At 51.3% G+C, this 14966-nt stretch overlaps 1 protein-coding gene across 4 annotated transcripts; it reads right to left on the reverse strand.

Annotated features, from left to right (window-relative positions):
- Positions 1–2351: 2351 nt before the first annotated feature.
- On the reverse strand, positions 2352–14819 carry RINL (Ras and Rab interactor like). 4 transcript variants are annotated; one of them, XM_016935875.3, is made up of 12 exons: positions 14771–14819; positions 13232–13320; positions 12870–13029; positions 10427–10529; positions 8352–8424; positions 8201–8265; positions 7632–7781; positions 7124–7546; positions 6497–6814; positions 6104–6235; positions 5778–5941; positions 2352–2636 (listed from the first exon to the last, which is right to left on the reverse strand). In XM_016935875.3, the coding sequence occupies exons 2-12, from the start codon at positions 13279–13281 to the stop codon at positions 2595–2597; spliced, it is 1680 nt and encodes a 559-aa protein (XP_016791364.2). In that variant the 5' UTR covers positions 13282–13320; positions 14771–14819; the 3' UTR covers positions 2352–2594. The 4 variants fall into 4 exon arrangements, with proteins under 4 accessions (XP_016791364.2, XP_512988.3, XP_009433819.2 ...); XM_512988.6 differs by lacking the exon at positions 2352–2636 and adding an exon at positions 4350–5697; XM_063800735.1 differs by lacking the exon at positions 2352–2636 and having other exon boundaries at positions 5519–5941; positions 7124–7205; positions 7302–7546.
- Positions 14820–14966: the final 147 nt, after the last annotated feature.

Below are 14966 nucleotides of genomic sequence, written 5' to 3' on the forward strand. Positions count from 1 at the left end.
CTTCGGAGAGTACCTGTGGTGAAGAAGTTCACAAGCCAGGAATACCACCTGTTTGTCCCAGCTAAAAGCTGGTAATACGGCTGGACACTGTGGCTCTCACGCCTGTAATCCCAGCACTTTGGGAAGCCAAGGCGGGTGGATCACCTGAGGTCTGGAGTTCGAGACCAGCCTGACCAATATGGTGAAACTCTATGTCTACTAAAAATACAAAAATTAGCCGGACATGGTGGTGTCTGCCTGTATTCCCAGCTACTTGGGAGGCTGAGACAAAAGAATTGTTTGAACCCAGGAGGCGGAGGTTGCAGTGAGCTGAGATTGCACCACTGCACTCCAGCCTGGGCAACAGACAGAGACTCCATCTCAAAAATAAAATAAAGAAAGAAAGAAATTTATTTATTTTAATAAGAAATTTAATCTGGTAATAAGAAATTTAAGAGTATTTATTTTGAAGAGCTTTATAGTTAGAAGTCAGCTTAATCAAAAGCTAATATCCAAGTTTTTTTTTTTTTTTTTTTTTTTAAGACTGAGTCTTGCTTGTCACCCAGGCTGGAGCGCAGTGACACGATCTCGGCTCACTGCAACCTCTGCCTCCTGGGTTCAATGAAGCCATTCTCCTGCCTCAGCCTCCCCAGTAGCTGGGATTATAAGGGCGCACCACCACGCCCAGCTAATTTTTGTATTTTTAGTGGAGACGGGCTTTCACCATGTTGGCCAGGCTGGTTTCGAACTCCTGACCTCGCGATCTGCCCGCCTCGGCCTCCCAAAGTGCTAGGATTACAGGCGTGAGCCACCATGCCGGGCCCCAAGTTATATATATATATATTCAACAGGACTTTCTGACTTTTCTCTTTGAATCTTTTTTCGTGGACTAGAACTTTTTTTTTTCAAACACAGAAAAACCCTGTGTGCTTGGTATGACCACTTCCTTTGTTCACTTCCTCCCTTTTTCTTTTTTTCTTCTTTCTTGAGGTGGGGTCTTGCTCTGTTGCCCAGGCTGGAGTGCAGTGGTGTGATCACAGCTCTGCAGCTTTGACCTCCTGGGCTCAAGCAATCATTCCACCTTCACCTCCCAAAGTGCTGGGATTACAGACATGAGCTTCTATGCCCGGCCCACTTCCTTTATTAAAAATTATTTTTCCATGATGTGAGTGAGAGCCCAAGGGGAGACTTCTAGCATGAAGCCCAGAGCTCCACAGCAAACAGGAGCTTGAGTTTGACCCTAAGCCCTCAACCAGCGATACCCCAAACAGCTGCCATTTGAGTTTCACGTCCCTTTTTTTTTTTTTTTGCCACACATTCATGCATCACCTGCCCTCTTCACTGCTTAATAATTTTCTTTAAATCAACCCACTCTTTTGTTTTTAATTCAACACTTTATTTAAACAGGAGATGTCATTTCACTCCAGGAAGTGGAAAACCAGTGTCAGTTGGCACACATAGACTCTAATAGTACAAATAAATCCAATGATTCAGCAACAACAGAGAAGTGCTAAAAGCACTGGGTGAAAGGTGTTGGGGAACAGGTTGGTCACCAGGTCTCAAGGTGACACCCACAGATGATGCAAGAATTCAAAGGTTCACGCCTATAATCCCAGCACTTTGGGAGGCCGAGGCGGGTGGATCACTTGAGGTCAGGAGTTCAAAACCAGCCTGGGCAACATGACGAAACCCCATTTCTACAAAACATACTGAAAATTAGCTGGGCATGGTGGTGGTGTGCACCTGTAGTCCTAGTACTACTAAGCTGAAGTGGGAGGATCGTGGGAGGTGGAGATTGCAGTAAGCCTAGATCACACCACTGCACTCCAGCCTGGGCGACAGAGTGAGACCCTGTCTCAAAAACAAACCGACAAACAACAACAAAAAATAAAACAAAAAACAAGGGGAGAAGATGGCCATCTGCAAGCCAAGGAGAGAGCCCTCAGAAGGAAGTCTATTGTGTTGACACCTCGAACTGGAACTATTGTAACTGCCCAAGGGGTTCACGTTTCCTGCTGCCTAGACAGAGCCCATACATCAAAACAGGGGAATTGCAATAGAGAAAGAGTAATTCCCTGGGCGCAGTGGCTGACGCCTGTAATCCCACCACTTTGGGAGGCTGAGGTGGGTGGATCACGAGGTCAGGAAATCGAGACCATTCTGGCTAACACAGTGAAACCCTGTCTCTACTAAAAACACAAAAAATTAGCCGGGCGTGGCGGCACGTGCCTGCAGTCCCAGCTACTTGGGAAGCTGAGGCAGGAGAATGGCGTGAACCCGGGAGGCGGAGCTTCCAGTGATGCAATGAGCTGAGACCACGCCACTGCACTCCAGCCTGGGCAACACAGCAAGACTCCGCCTTAAAAAAAAAAAAAAGAGTAATTCACGCAGAGGAGCCAGAGCCTGCTGTGTGGGAGACCGGAGTTTTATTACTACTCAAATCAGTCTCCCTGAGCATTCTAGGATCAGAGCTTTTAACAACAACGCGGTGGGTGGGGGGAAGCTAGTGAGCCAGGAGCGTTGATTGCTCAGGAATGAAATCATAGGGAGTCGAAGCTGTCTTCTTGAGCTGAGTCAGTTCCTGTATAGGGGGCCACAAGATCAGAAGAGCCAGTTTATTGATCTGGTGGTGCCCACCGATCCATCAAGTGCAGGGTCTGCAAAATATTCCAAGCACTGATCTTAGGAGCAGTTTAGGGAGGGTCAGAATCTTGTAGCCTCTGGCTGCATGACTCCTAAACCATAATTTCTAATCTTATGACTAATGTTAGTCCTACAAAGGCAATCTAGTTCCCAGACAAGAAGGAGGTCTGCTGTTGGGCGCGGCGGCTCACGCCTGTAATCCCAGCGCTTTGGGAGGCCGAGGTGGGCTGATCACAAAGTCAAGAGATCGAGACCATCCTGGCCAACATGGTGAAACCGTGTCTCTACTAAAAATACAAAAATTAGCCAGGCGTGGTGGCACATACCTGTAGTCCCAGCTACTCAGGAGGCTGAGGCAGGAGAATTGCCTGAACCCGGGAGGCGGAGGTTGCAGTGAGCTGAGATTGCGCCACTGCACTCCAGCTTGGGCAACAGAGCCAGAATCTGTCTCACAAAAAAAAAAAAAGAGGGAGGTCTGCTTTGGGAAAGGGCTGTTTTCAACTTTGTTTAAACTACAAACTGTTTCTCTCAAAGTTAGTTCAGCCTACATCTAGGAATGAACAAGGACAGCTTGGAGATTAGAAGCAAGATGGAGTCAATTATGTTAGATCTCTTTCACTGTCTCAGTCATAATTTTGCAAACGCAGTTTCACTGTGAGGAAATAAATTTCTGTTGTTTAAACCACACAGTCTGTGATCTTTTTTTTTTTTCTTTTTTGAGACAGAGTCTCGCTCTGTCGCCCAGACTGGAGTGCAGTGGCACAATCTCAGCTCACTGCAACCTCCACCTCCCAGGTTCAAGCGATTCTCCTGCCCCAGCCTCCTGAGTAGCTGGGATTATGGGCGCGCGTCACCATGCCTCAGCCTCCCGAGTAGCTGGGATTACAGGCGCGTCACCATGCCCGGCTAATTTTTTTTTTTTTTTTTTTGTATTTTTAGTAGAGACGGGGTTTCACCATGTTGGCCAGGCTGGTCTCGAACTCCTGACCTCGTGACCCGCCTGCCTCGGCCTCCCAAAGTGTTGGGATTACAAGCGTGAGCCACCGCACCCGGCCATCTGTGGTCTTTTTGATGGCAGCTCTAGCTGACTAGCCTATCTCCTTAGCTCAGTGGTCAAAGTTAGCTTTACCAATCACGGCCCCTGATGGGATTCAGGTACCGAGAAGGACACAGCGTCCCTGCGGAGTATTCTTCCCCACAGCTGCAAGACCAGATTTTAATCATGAGGAAGCAGCAGACGAGGCCAGAAACTGGGACTGTCCACAGGACAACTGGCCAGGGCTCTTTGAACAGCCAGGGTCAGTCCAGCTGCTACACATGTGAGGTAAGAAAAAAAAAAGCCAACGTCAGGAGCCTCTCTGAACCTATTGTGGTTTGGAGGCTGTCCAGTTTATTTACAAATTGAAAAAAGTTATATATATAAATTATTATATTATTGTTTTATAATATTTATATTATTTTATAAATTAATATAATTATGATTATAAATTAAATATTTTAATTTATATATAAATTATATATTTTAATTTATATATAAATTATTTTTTATTTTTGTAAATATATAAATCTATCTATATATAGATATATCTATACGTATAGATACAGATAGATACCTCATGTAGCTAGTGCATACTTGAAATGTGACTAGTCCAAACTGTGATGTGATTAAGTGTAAAATGCACAGTAAATTTCAAAGCTTTAGCATACACACACACAAACATACAAAGTTTTAAATATGTCAGTAACTTTTTAATATGGATACATGTTGAAGTGATAATATTTGGGATACATTGTGTTAAATCAAATATATTATTATTAACGTTAACTTCACTTGTTTCTATTTATTTATTTATTTATTTATTTATTTATTTTTGAGATGGTGTTTCACTCTTGTTGCCCAGGCTGGAGTGCAATGGCACAATCTCGGCTCACTGCAATCTCCGCCTCCCGGGTTCAAGCCATTCTCCTGCCTTAGCCTCCGGAGTAGCTGGGATTACAGGCATGCGCCACCATGCCCGGCTAAGTTTGTATTTTTAGTAGAGACGGGTTTCTCCATGTTTGTCAGGCTGGTCCTGAACTCCCGACCTCAGGTGATCTGCCCGCCTTGGCCTCCCAAAGTGCTGGGATTACAGGCATGAGCGACCGCACCCGGCCTCACTTGTTTCTTTTTAGTTTTTTGAATTGTAGTTACTATGAACAATGAAATACATAAATATATGGTTTGTTAGCATGTGATACATTCTTTGGGAAAAACGATCACATCTGGGCATGGTGGCTCACGCCTATAATCTCAGCACTTTGGGAGGCCGACGTGGGAGGATTGCTTGAGGTTAGGAGTTTGAGACCAGCCTGGGCAACAGAGAGAGACCTCATCTTTATAAAAAATTTTAAAAATTAGACAGGCATGGTGGTAGGTGCCTGTAGTCTCAGCTACTTGGTAGGCAGAGGCAGGGGGCTTGTTTGAGCCAGGAGGTTAAGGCTGCAGTGAGCCGAGATCATGCCACTACACTCCAGCCTGGGCAACAGACAGAGACGTTCTTTCAAAACAAAACAAAACCCCCTGTTCCTCAAGCAAGATGCCAGACGTACCTGGGTCAGTCCAGACTCCTGACCTATGTGGTTTAGGAGCAGCAAGGAGGAGGGAGGGGTCCCAGGAAAAGAGAACAGCCTACCTCTGGGCCTTTGCACTGGCTCATCCTGCTTCCCGGAATGCTCTTCCTAATACCCACTCTGCTCCTCCCTTCCCCTCCCCTCCTTCAGGCCTTTCTGCAGATGTCACCTCAGTGAGGCTTTCTCTGATACCCCTGTCTAAAACTGCAAAGCCTCCTGAGTAGCTGGTACCACAGGAGTACGCCACCACGCCCGGCTAATTTTTGTTTATTTTTTTTTTGGTAGATGGGGGTCCCACTGTTTTGCCCAGGCTGGTCTCAAACTCCTGGGCTCAAGCAATCCTCCCACCTTGGCCTCCCAAAATGTTGGGATTACAGGCATGAACGGAGGGGTGTGAAACCCCTAGTTGTCACTGGTCCCTGTCACAGTCTCTTCTGCCCATGGCTCCTTAAAGGGCAGGTTGGCCTGTGGGGAGAGGTGGGAGCTGGGTCAGAAGGGCACCAGGTCTCACCCTCCCTTCTACTTGCAGCCAGATGGGCAGTCACCTGGGCTCTGGGATGATCCTTTCTGTGCAGCGTCCGCCTGCGGTGCCACTGGTGCAGGGAGGCGCGGGCCTCGGAGCTGAGCCCCCGGGGAGCGCGGTCTGTTTCGGGCTGGTAGTGGGCAATGTGGTGCAGCGCCCCAAACCACGTGGTCAGGTAGTACCCAGCTGGGGACAGAAAGGGAAGTCAGTTCCGCCCTCTCGGCTTCCCTGGTCGCCCCAAATCCCCCTGCAGTTTGCCTGCCGTCCCTCCTGCTGCGGGGGGAGGCTGTTTGGGATCCCGGAGGTACTGGATCGCTGGGTTCCAGCATTCTGGAGTTGGGGGCTCACCCTCTCCCTGCAGCTCATCTGGATCTAAGAGCTCCATAAGAAACTCTACGTCCAGCTGCGTCTCCCCAATGTCCGGGCTCCAGATGAGTTCCTCGGTCAGCGCCGGCAGGAAGGCGTCGGCCCCCAGGGGATCTGGGAAAACCCGAGGAAAGGTCTTGAGATGGATGGGGGCGCGTAGACACCTTCCATCCGATCCCCAGGACCACGAGGGCTGGCTGCCCCTCCACCTTGTCGGGCATGACAGCGCCTCCTACCAGAATCTCCAGGACCACATAGATTCCTCCCACCAGTGCTACCCTCTCCCTCGACGTGCGCCTGCATACTCGCCTCCCGCCTGGCTCCCTCAACTCTCAAGGCTCTCCCCACCACGCTAGACGTTGACCCCTCCCTTACCTTGGTTCTCGCCTCGAGCCAGGCCCGCATAGACATCTCTGCACACCTCCAAGAGGAGCGCCACCTTGCGGCGCGGGGCGCAGGCAGCGTGGAGGTGCGCAAGGCGCTCGTGGATGCGGCTCCGCAAGGCGGGGGCGGGGCTCTGCCCTTCCGGTCCCGGCCCCTGTGCCCCCGGAGGCCCCGCCCCCGCCCGCAGGGCTGTTTGTCGCCGCCGCAGCCGCCGCAGCTCCGGTGCTCGGAGTGTGCGGAGTCGTGTCCACAGGGCCGGCTTCAGGGGCGCCAGCACCGCCTGGCACACCGCCGTCTCCAGCGCGGGGCCTGCGGGGTGTGGGGGACGGGTGAGCACAGGAGCGCCAAGTTGTCCCACGCCCACCCACGCGCTCCAACAACCCACCCTGGCCCACAGCCACCCCTGCCTAGCTCTGGTCCCCCGTGAGTGTAGACATGGTTGTGAACATGTGTGGAAGAGTTAGCCTGGGTGTGAACTTGCGCGCATACGTGGGCGATAGAACGCGTGGGATGTGTAGGAAGGGCGTGTGGGTGCAGAAGGAAACGTGTGCGCACCGATGGAGAGGACGAAGTTGCACACTTGAACCCGTGGGGGCTCCCTTCCAGTCCTCCCATTACCTGGATCCTCGTCCTTCTTGGGGAGCCCAGGACCTCTGCTTCCAAAGACAGCCCTGATGTAGGAGTCCTTTGCCAGATGATCCTGGAGGTCAGTAAGGAGGTGCCGCACATCCTGAAGCAGCTCCGTGGCCGGGTCCCCAGACCCGTGGGGACCCCCAGAATCTGAGGCGATGCGCACCCGAAGGCTTCGGTATTGCCTGGCCACGTAGCTGCTCCGGGCCCTGACCAGAGACTGGACGTGAATGGTGAGCACGTCCTCAGGGCCTTCCTCTTCCGGGTCGTCCTCCCTTCCTTCCTCCTTTCCTTCAAGGTCTTCCTCCTCCTCTTCCAGGAGGCTGGCGAGAGCCGGCCCAGGATGGTCCACTTCCGGGCTGAGCGGGCCTTTCACCCAGGAGACCCCGTGAGGCGCAGGGTTCCTGGGGGCTGGAAGTGAGGAGGGCGTTCGGTCGCCTAGAACAGGGGCAGCAGCTCCCTCCCCCTCAGAGGCCCAGGGCCCCGCCCAGCTAACCTGGATCATGTCTCTGAGCAGCCTCTGGCTCTGTTTCTTGAGGGGTCTGCTCCCTCCCCCAGCCTCTGTGGGTCTCCAGGTAGAGCTGGTTCACAATGGAAAGCACCTTCCCTGGGGTGTCCTGTTGGACCCTGCCGATCTGCACAGGATCTGGAGCCAGCAGAAGTGAGAAGGTGTCCTAGGTATCCAAGGGACCAACCTTGGTCCCCTCAAGGCGCCAGGAGACTTACTTCCCAGCTTCATTGCTGGAGGTGCTGAGGCTTAGCTCCTGGCCCCTCCTCAGTCAGACCCAGGAGTCCAGGTCCCTAGTCCCCTTCTCACTTAGGCCCAGGCATCCGGGACCCCCAGTTCCTTCCTCCTCCAATCCCCTCCTCTGTTAGGACCTAGGAATACAGGTCCCCATCCCCTCCTCCCTCTGGGACTACAAAGTCCAGGCCCCCAGCTCTCTCTAGTCTCCAGGTCTATATTCCCCTCAAACCCAGTAGTCTGGGCCCCAAAGCCCCATTTATTCCCTTGGAGCAAGGAAATTGGCAGGTTGGCTGTGCCCTCTTTAGAGAACCATGCCTCACCTGTGTGTTCATCTCTGGGCCCTAGAGTGGGAGGGGGCAAGAGCAGGGTTCTGGGCAGAACATCCCTGAGAATAAAGAGGTGGGAGCCACAGTGTCAGTGGGGTGTCTTAGGGAAGGGTCCCCCTTAGTGCCTCAGATGGGTGACCTGTACCTGCTGGCTGATAGAAAGGCCAGGAGATGGGGCAGGTCTGGCATGCAGAGGTTGGAGGATTCCAGGGACACACCTGTGGTGGGGGGAGGAAGAAGGAGAAAGTAAACTCGAGTGGTGGCGGTTTTCTGTCCCCTGGGATGCTCTTGCTCCTCCATTCCTTCAGAATCCCCCCAGGGACCTTCAGAACAGGGAAGTTCCCACTCCTTGGAGTCTCCATCTTTACTCTTGTGTACCACTTATGCCACCAACAAGGATTCATTCATTAGACAAACATTTACTGAGCCCTTAGTCCTTTCCAGGCACTGGAGATACAGTTATCAAAAGGCAGACAAGTTCACTGCCTTCCTGTAGCTTACCTTTTAGCGGGGGGCAGAGGGGGAAAAGGCAGAATATAAATGAATAAACAGTCAGGGTACAGTGGCTCACGCCTGTGATTCCAGCACTTTGGGAAGCCGAGGTGGGCGAATCACCTGAAGTCAGGAGTTCGAGACCAGCCTGGCCAACATGGCGAAACCCCGTCTCTATTAAAAATACAAAAATTAGCTGGGCATGGTGGTGGGCGCCTGTAATCCCGGATACTTGGGAGCCTGAGGCAGGAGAATCACTCGAACTCGGGAAGTGGAGGTTGAAGTGAGCTGAGATTGAGCCATTGCACTCCAGCCTGGGCGACAAAAGTGAGACTATCTCAATAAATAAATAAATAAATAAAAATTTTAAAAAAGAGTCAACAAAGTGGATATTGTATTGAGTGCTATGAAGAAAATGGAGTGATTGAAAGTGACCAAGAGGCCAGGCATGGTGACTTACGCCTGTAATCCCATCACTTTGGGAGGCTGAGGTGGGTGGATCACTTGAGGTCAGGAGTTCAAGCCAGCCTGGCCAACATGGCAAAACCCATCTCTATTAAAAATACAAAAAATTGGGAGGTGGGGGCCTAGGGGAGGGATAGCATTAGAAGAAATACCTAATGTAGATCATGGGTTGATGGGTGCAGCAAACCACCATGGCACCTGTATACCTATGTAACAAACCTGCACGTTCTGGACATGTATCCCAAAACTTAAAGTACGATAAAAAATAAATAAATAAAAATAAAAATAAACCAAAAAATTAGTCATGTGTGGTGGTGTACACCTGTAATCCCAGCTACTTGGGAGGCTGAGGCATGAGAATTGCTTGAACCTGGGAGGTAGAGGTGGCAGTGAGTTGGGATTGGGCCACTGCACTCCGCCTGAGCGACAGAGTGAGACTCTGTCTAAAAAAAAAAAGAAAAAAGAAAAAGAAAGTGACCAAGGTGCCATCTTTTAACTATGATGGTCAAGAAAGTTTATATTTCTGCAGAGGCCTGGAGGATGGAGACTAAACCAGCCCCTCCAGGAAAAGCATTCATACAGGACGAACCCAAGCAGAGGTCCCGAAGCTGGAACACACTTAGCATGCTAAAGACACACAGAGGGGAACAGTGTGTATGGGGCAGAGTGAATGAGGGGCAATAGATAGAGAGACAGGAAGGAACTACATCACACAGCACCTTATAGATCATGACAAGGAGTTTACATTTTGTATCTAAGGACGTTGCATGCTCTTTGCAGGATTTGGGGTAGGGGTGTATAACATCTGATTGATACTGAAAAATATCTTGGGCTCAGAATGGATTGCGGGAAGGAAAGGGAGACAGGATTGGGAATATTCATCACATATTTTGGAAACAAAGCTGACAGGTGTTTTTGTTTTGTTTTGTTTTGGCAGGGTTTCCCTCTGTTGCCAAGGCTGGAGGGCAGTGGTGTGATCTTGGCTCACTGCAACCTCCGCCTCCTGGGTTCAAGCTATTCTCGTGCCTCGGCCTGCCAAGCAGCTGGGATTACAGTCGCGTGTCACCAAGCCCGGCTAATTTTTGTAGAGACGGGGTTTTGCCATGTTGGCCAGGCTGGTCTCGAAATCCTGGCCTCAAGCGATCCACCCGCTTCGACCTACCAAAGTGCTGGGATTACAGGCGTGAGCCACCGCGCCGGTCCAGCTGATAGTTCTTAGTGATCAATTGACTGTGGGCTGGAACCTCAGGGGAGGTGCCTTACCTCTGGGAATCTTCTGGATCTGGTAGGTGTTGACTTCTCCTGGTAAAGGTCCTGACCTCAACACCAGGGCCTGGCTGGGGTCACGTCCTGTGACCAAGAAACTCTGGGGGATAGAGACAAAGGCCAGCGTGACAAAGGTGTGCGCAGATGTCTGTTGCTTTTGCCTGACTAGCATCCATTTCCCTTATTTTGGGTTCCACACCCCAAATTTCCTTTAGGGAAACCCTCTCCCTACTTTCGGTCCATGTGTGTTGGGCTGACTTCCCCCAAGCCCTGGCGGGGTGGGCCCATGACCTGATCTAGCCAACAGGATGAGGGTGCTCTCGGCCCACTGTTTGGTTCAGGGAACAGGCATATGACTCAAGCTCAGCCAATGGACATCTTCCACAGGATTTTTTTTTTTTTGAGAAGGAGTCTCGCCCTGTCGCCCAGGCTGGAGTGCAGTGGCACAATCTCTGCGCACTGCAACCTCCGCCTCCCGGGGTCAAGCGATTCTCCTGCCTCAGCCTCCCAAGTAGCTGGGATTACGGGCGACTGCCACCACGCCCGGCTAAGTTTTTGTATTTTTAGCAGAGACAGAGTTTCACCACGTTGGCCAAGCTAGTCTTGAACTCCTGACCTCAAGTGATCCGCTCTTCTCAGCCTCTCATAGTGCTGGGACAACAGGCGTGAGCCACTGCGTGCTGGAGCTCTTTTGGAAAGACTTCATTTGTTACACTGGTGTTGCTAAACTGGTGGGATACAGCTCTGAGCTGGGAAGGATGATACCCTCCTGAGGAGGAAGCTGTGGTAGCCCCCGTTTGCTGTCATCTCCAAATCTATTCCACATTCCTTGCAGAATTCCTTGTTCACGGCATTAATATATCCAGCCATGAGTAAGATTGATATATGGATCATGATTGATATAGGTGGTGGTTCTTAGCTCTGGCTGTATACGTCCCAAGAGAGCTGTTAAAAATATTGCTACAGCCGGGCACAGTGGCTCACGCCTGTAATCCCAGCACTTTGGGAGGCCGAGGCGGGTGGATCACCTGAGGGCAGGAGTTCGAGACCACCTTGGCCAACGTGGTGAATCCCAGTCTCTACTAAAAATACAAAAATTAGCCGGGTGTAATGGCGGGCGCCTGTAATCCCAGCTACTCGGGAGGCTGAGGCAGGAGAATCGCTTGAACCCGGGAGGCAGAGGTTGCAGTGAGCCAATATCGTGCCACTGCACTCCAGCTTGGGTGACAGAGGGAGACTCCATCTCAAAAAATAATAATAAAAATAATAAATAAAAAATTAAAAATATTGCTACCTGGGCCCCATCCTTTTTTTTTTTTTCTTTTTTTTTTTTAATAGAGACTGGGCCTTGCTCTGTTGCCCAGGCTGGTCTTGAACTCCTAGGCTTAAGCGATCCTCCTACCTCAGCCTCCCAAAATGCTGGGATTACAGGCGTGAGTCACCACACCCGGCCAGCCATCTATATTTTCTGAATCAGTTGTGAAAACCTTTATTTTGGCCGGGGACGGTGGTTCACACCTGTAATCCCAGCACTTTGGGAGGCAGAGATGGGTGGATCACCTGACGTCAGGAGTTTGAGACCAGCTTGGCCAACATGGTGAAATCCCATCTCTACTAAAAATACAAAAAATTAGCCACGCGCTGTGGCAGATGCCTGTAATCCCAGTTACTCAGGAGGCTGGGGCAGCAGAATCGCTTGAACCTGGGAGGCAGAAGTTGCAGTGTGCCGAGATCATGCCATTGCACTCCAGCCTGGGCAACAAGAGTGAAACTCTCAAAATTAAAAAAAAAAAAAGAAAAGAAAACCTTTATTTTTCCTGTAAAATAAACAGATGCAAGTGGTGCCTCTGTTCTCCCTGCCTGGAATGCACGCAGGTGCTTGGGCCTGGGGCAGCCCCCGGGAAGCTGTGAGAGAAGTCCAAGAGAATTATAGCTATGCTGGCCTCAATGTCACTGCGCTGCTGATCTAAAGCCAGCAGCTGCCTTTTTGGTTATGTTAGGAAGATAAATGCCTATTTGTTTAAGCCGCTGTAGGACAGGTGTTTGTTATATTCAGTCCCAAATATCCAAAATTCCCCGCAGTTGAAAGCAAAGCCAAGAAATGGGATGAAGAGGAATTTATAAGTGTTCTGAAGTTCAGGATCCAGACCTTCCTGAAATTACATTTTTTTTTTTTTTTTTTTTTTTTAGACAGGGTCTTGCTCCATCACCCAGGCTCGAGTGAAGTGGCATGATCTCAGCTCACTGCCGCCTTGACCTCCTGAGCTCAAATGATCCTCCCACCTCAGCCTCATGAGTAGCTAGGACTGCAGGCGTGAGCCATTGCACCCGGCAAGAAATAGCCTTTTTGGTTTGCCCAATTTGTGTCGTGTTTGTCGCTAGTAACCAGCAGAGTCCTAATCTAGGGTGTCAGGATGGGTCCCCAGCTGTGAGTACTCACCCCTAGTGGCCACAGCCCCACAAGGGCCTCCGCATCCTGGGTATCCAGCTCTGGCACATGCCACACCCCCCATGTCCTCTGCAGGCGAGTAAGTGGCTCTAGGGTGCTGAGGACCCCTAGAGGGGTCCTGTCTGCTTTGTTCACCTGTGGTGGGACCAGCCTGGGATGGACAGTGCCCAGGGAGTCAGGGGTCAGAGGTGGGCAGTGGGACAATGAGGTGAGGTCAAAGGTACAGGAAGGGGCAGGCCCAGGGCAGAGGCTCAGAGATGTGATTCAGGATTCTGTAGTGAGGGAGGTATTGGATGGAAAGGGTTTCTGGATGCAGGGGAAGGAGGGCATAGCCTCAGCCCTAGTAGCCTCACCTCACCCCCTCTGTGGGGACTTCAGGTGCCTTGTCTTCTGGCTGGGCCATCCTCAGGTTGCAGGAAGCCAGTGAGTCATGACCTGGCCTCTGGCAGGGAGAAAGGTAAGACTCAAGGCTGCTCTAGCCCTCGGGTCATGTTCAAGATATTTACAATCAATATGGCAGAGACCCTGACCAATCAGAATGGACCCCAGAGGCCGCTTGCCGTGGCAGGGGTTAATTCTTTATTTTATTTTTGAGACGGAGTCTCACTGTATTGCCCAGACTGCAGTGCAGTGGCACTATCTCAGCTCACTGCAACCTCCGCCTCCTGGGTTCAAGCGATTCTTGTGCCTCAGTCTCCCGAGTAGTTGGGATTACAGGCGTGCACCACCACGCCTGGGTAATTTTTGTATTTTTTAGTAGAGACAAGGTTTTGACGTGTTACCCAGGCTGGTCTCAAACTCCTGACCTCAAGTGATCCCCCCGCCTCGGCCTCCCAAAGTGCTGAGATTACAGGCATGAGCCACCACACCCGGCAGGCAGGGGTTAAATCTTTAGTACCGGATGGTGGGGAATCTGGGGATCCCAGGAGAGAGGCCAGTGTGTCTTGCGGTGTGGGGAGAGGACTCAAAACAATAGCTCTTTACTGAAGTGGTAGGAAATATTTTAAGATTTTTAACAGCCATGGGGGCTGTGTGAATGTGGGCCAGCCCTTGGCAAAACCCAGTCAGCGCCTGGAAAAGTTTTTGGCCCAGAGTAGGCAGTCCATATATCTGGAAAGGTAATAACATCCCCTCTTCCTCCCTTCCCACACCATGGAGGGGCCACTGAATCTCTTCCCCCAGCATTTTATTATGAAAAATTTCAGACATAGAGAAAAGCTGAAAGAATTGTACAGGAAACATCCATATGCCCACTACCAAGATTCTACCATGAACATTTTACTCATCTTGCTTTATCACACATCTGTTCCTCTCTCTCTTCATCCACCCATCAGGCCCCAGCTCCTAACCAGGTACAGAGTCCTACGTAGGTTATCACTTAGGGTGGCACTTATCCCAGCAGCAGTCCCAGGAGCAGGAGACCTGGATCGGGGGAGGATCCATCCTCCCTCCCTCCCTCCCTCCCTCCCTTCCTTCCTTCCATCCATCCAGTATTTACTGAATACAGGCTGGAATTAGGTGCCTCTGCCCTGGAGAGAGGGTGATGAACAGGACAGGCTCCTCCCCTCAGGGCCTTCCATTCTTGTTTGGGGCAGGTGTAGCATATGGATAATAGGCAGCTAAACAAATACATTAGGCCATTGACCAGAAGGCCAGGGTGTTATTAGGAAGGAGGGAGGTGGGCAGGGAGGCGCAGGTGCCCTGCCCAGGCAAGAGCAGGAAGGAAGGGAGGGGAGGGTAGGGGAGAGGGAAGCAGATGCCTGCTTGTGTACCGTGGCAGGGGAGGCGGCTGTGGGCAGTGCATGGCAGGGGTGGGTCAGGGCAGCTGCCTCATACCAAAGGGAGGCAGCAGGGGCTGAAGATGCCAGATGCTCGGTCCCTGGGGGCCCTACCTGTTCTCGGAGGAGAGGCCTGCAGTAGCAGGAAGTGGAGAGAGGAAGCTGAGCAGGCAGGGGGAAGAGGCGGGGCTGGGGTATCTGAAGTCAACTTTCCTCCCTCTTTCTGGGGCCTCAGGCCTTCAGTGACGGGGCTTAGAGGAAGGGACACTGGCAGGCTGGAAGTCCAGGGGTCAGAGCCACGAGGGCCCCC

The sequence above is a fragment of the Pan troglodytes genome, chromosome 20 (genome assembly GCF_028858775.2).
Source record: "Pan troglodytes isolate AG18354 chromosome 20, NHGRI_mPanTro3-v2.0_pri, whole genome shotgun sequence".
Lineage (NCBI taxonomy): Eukaryota > Metazoa > Chordata > Mammalia > Primates > Hominidae > Pan > Pan troglodytes.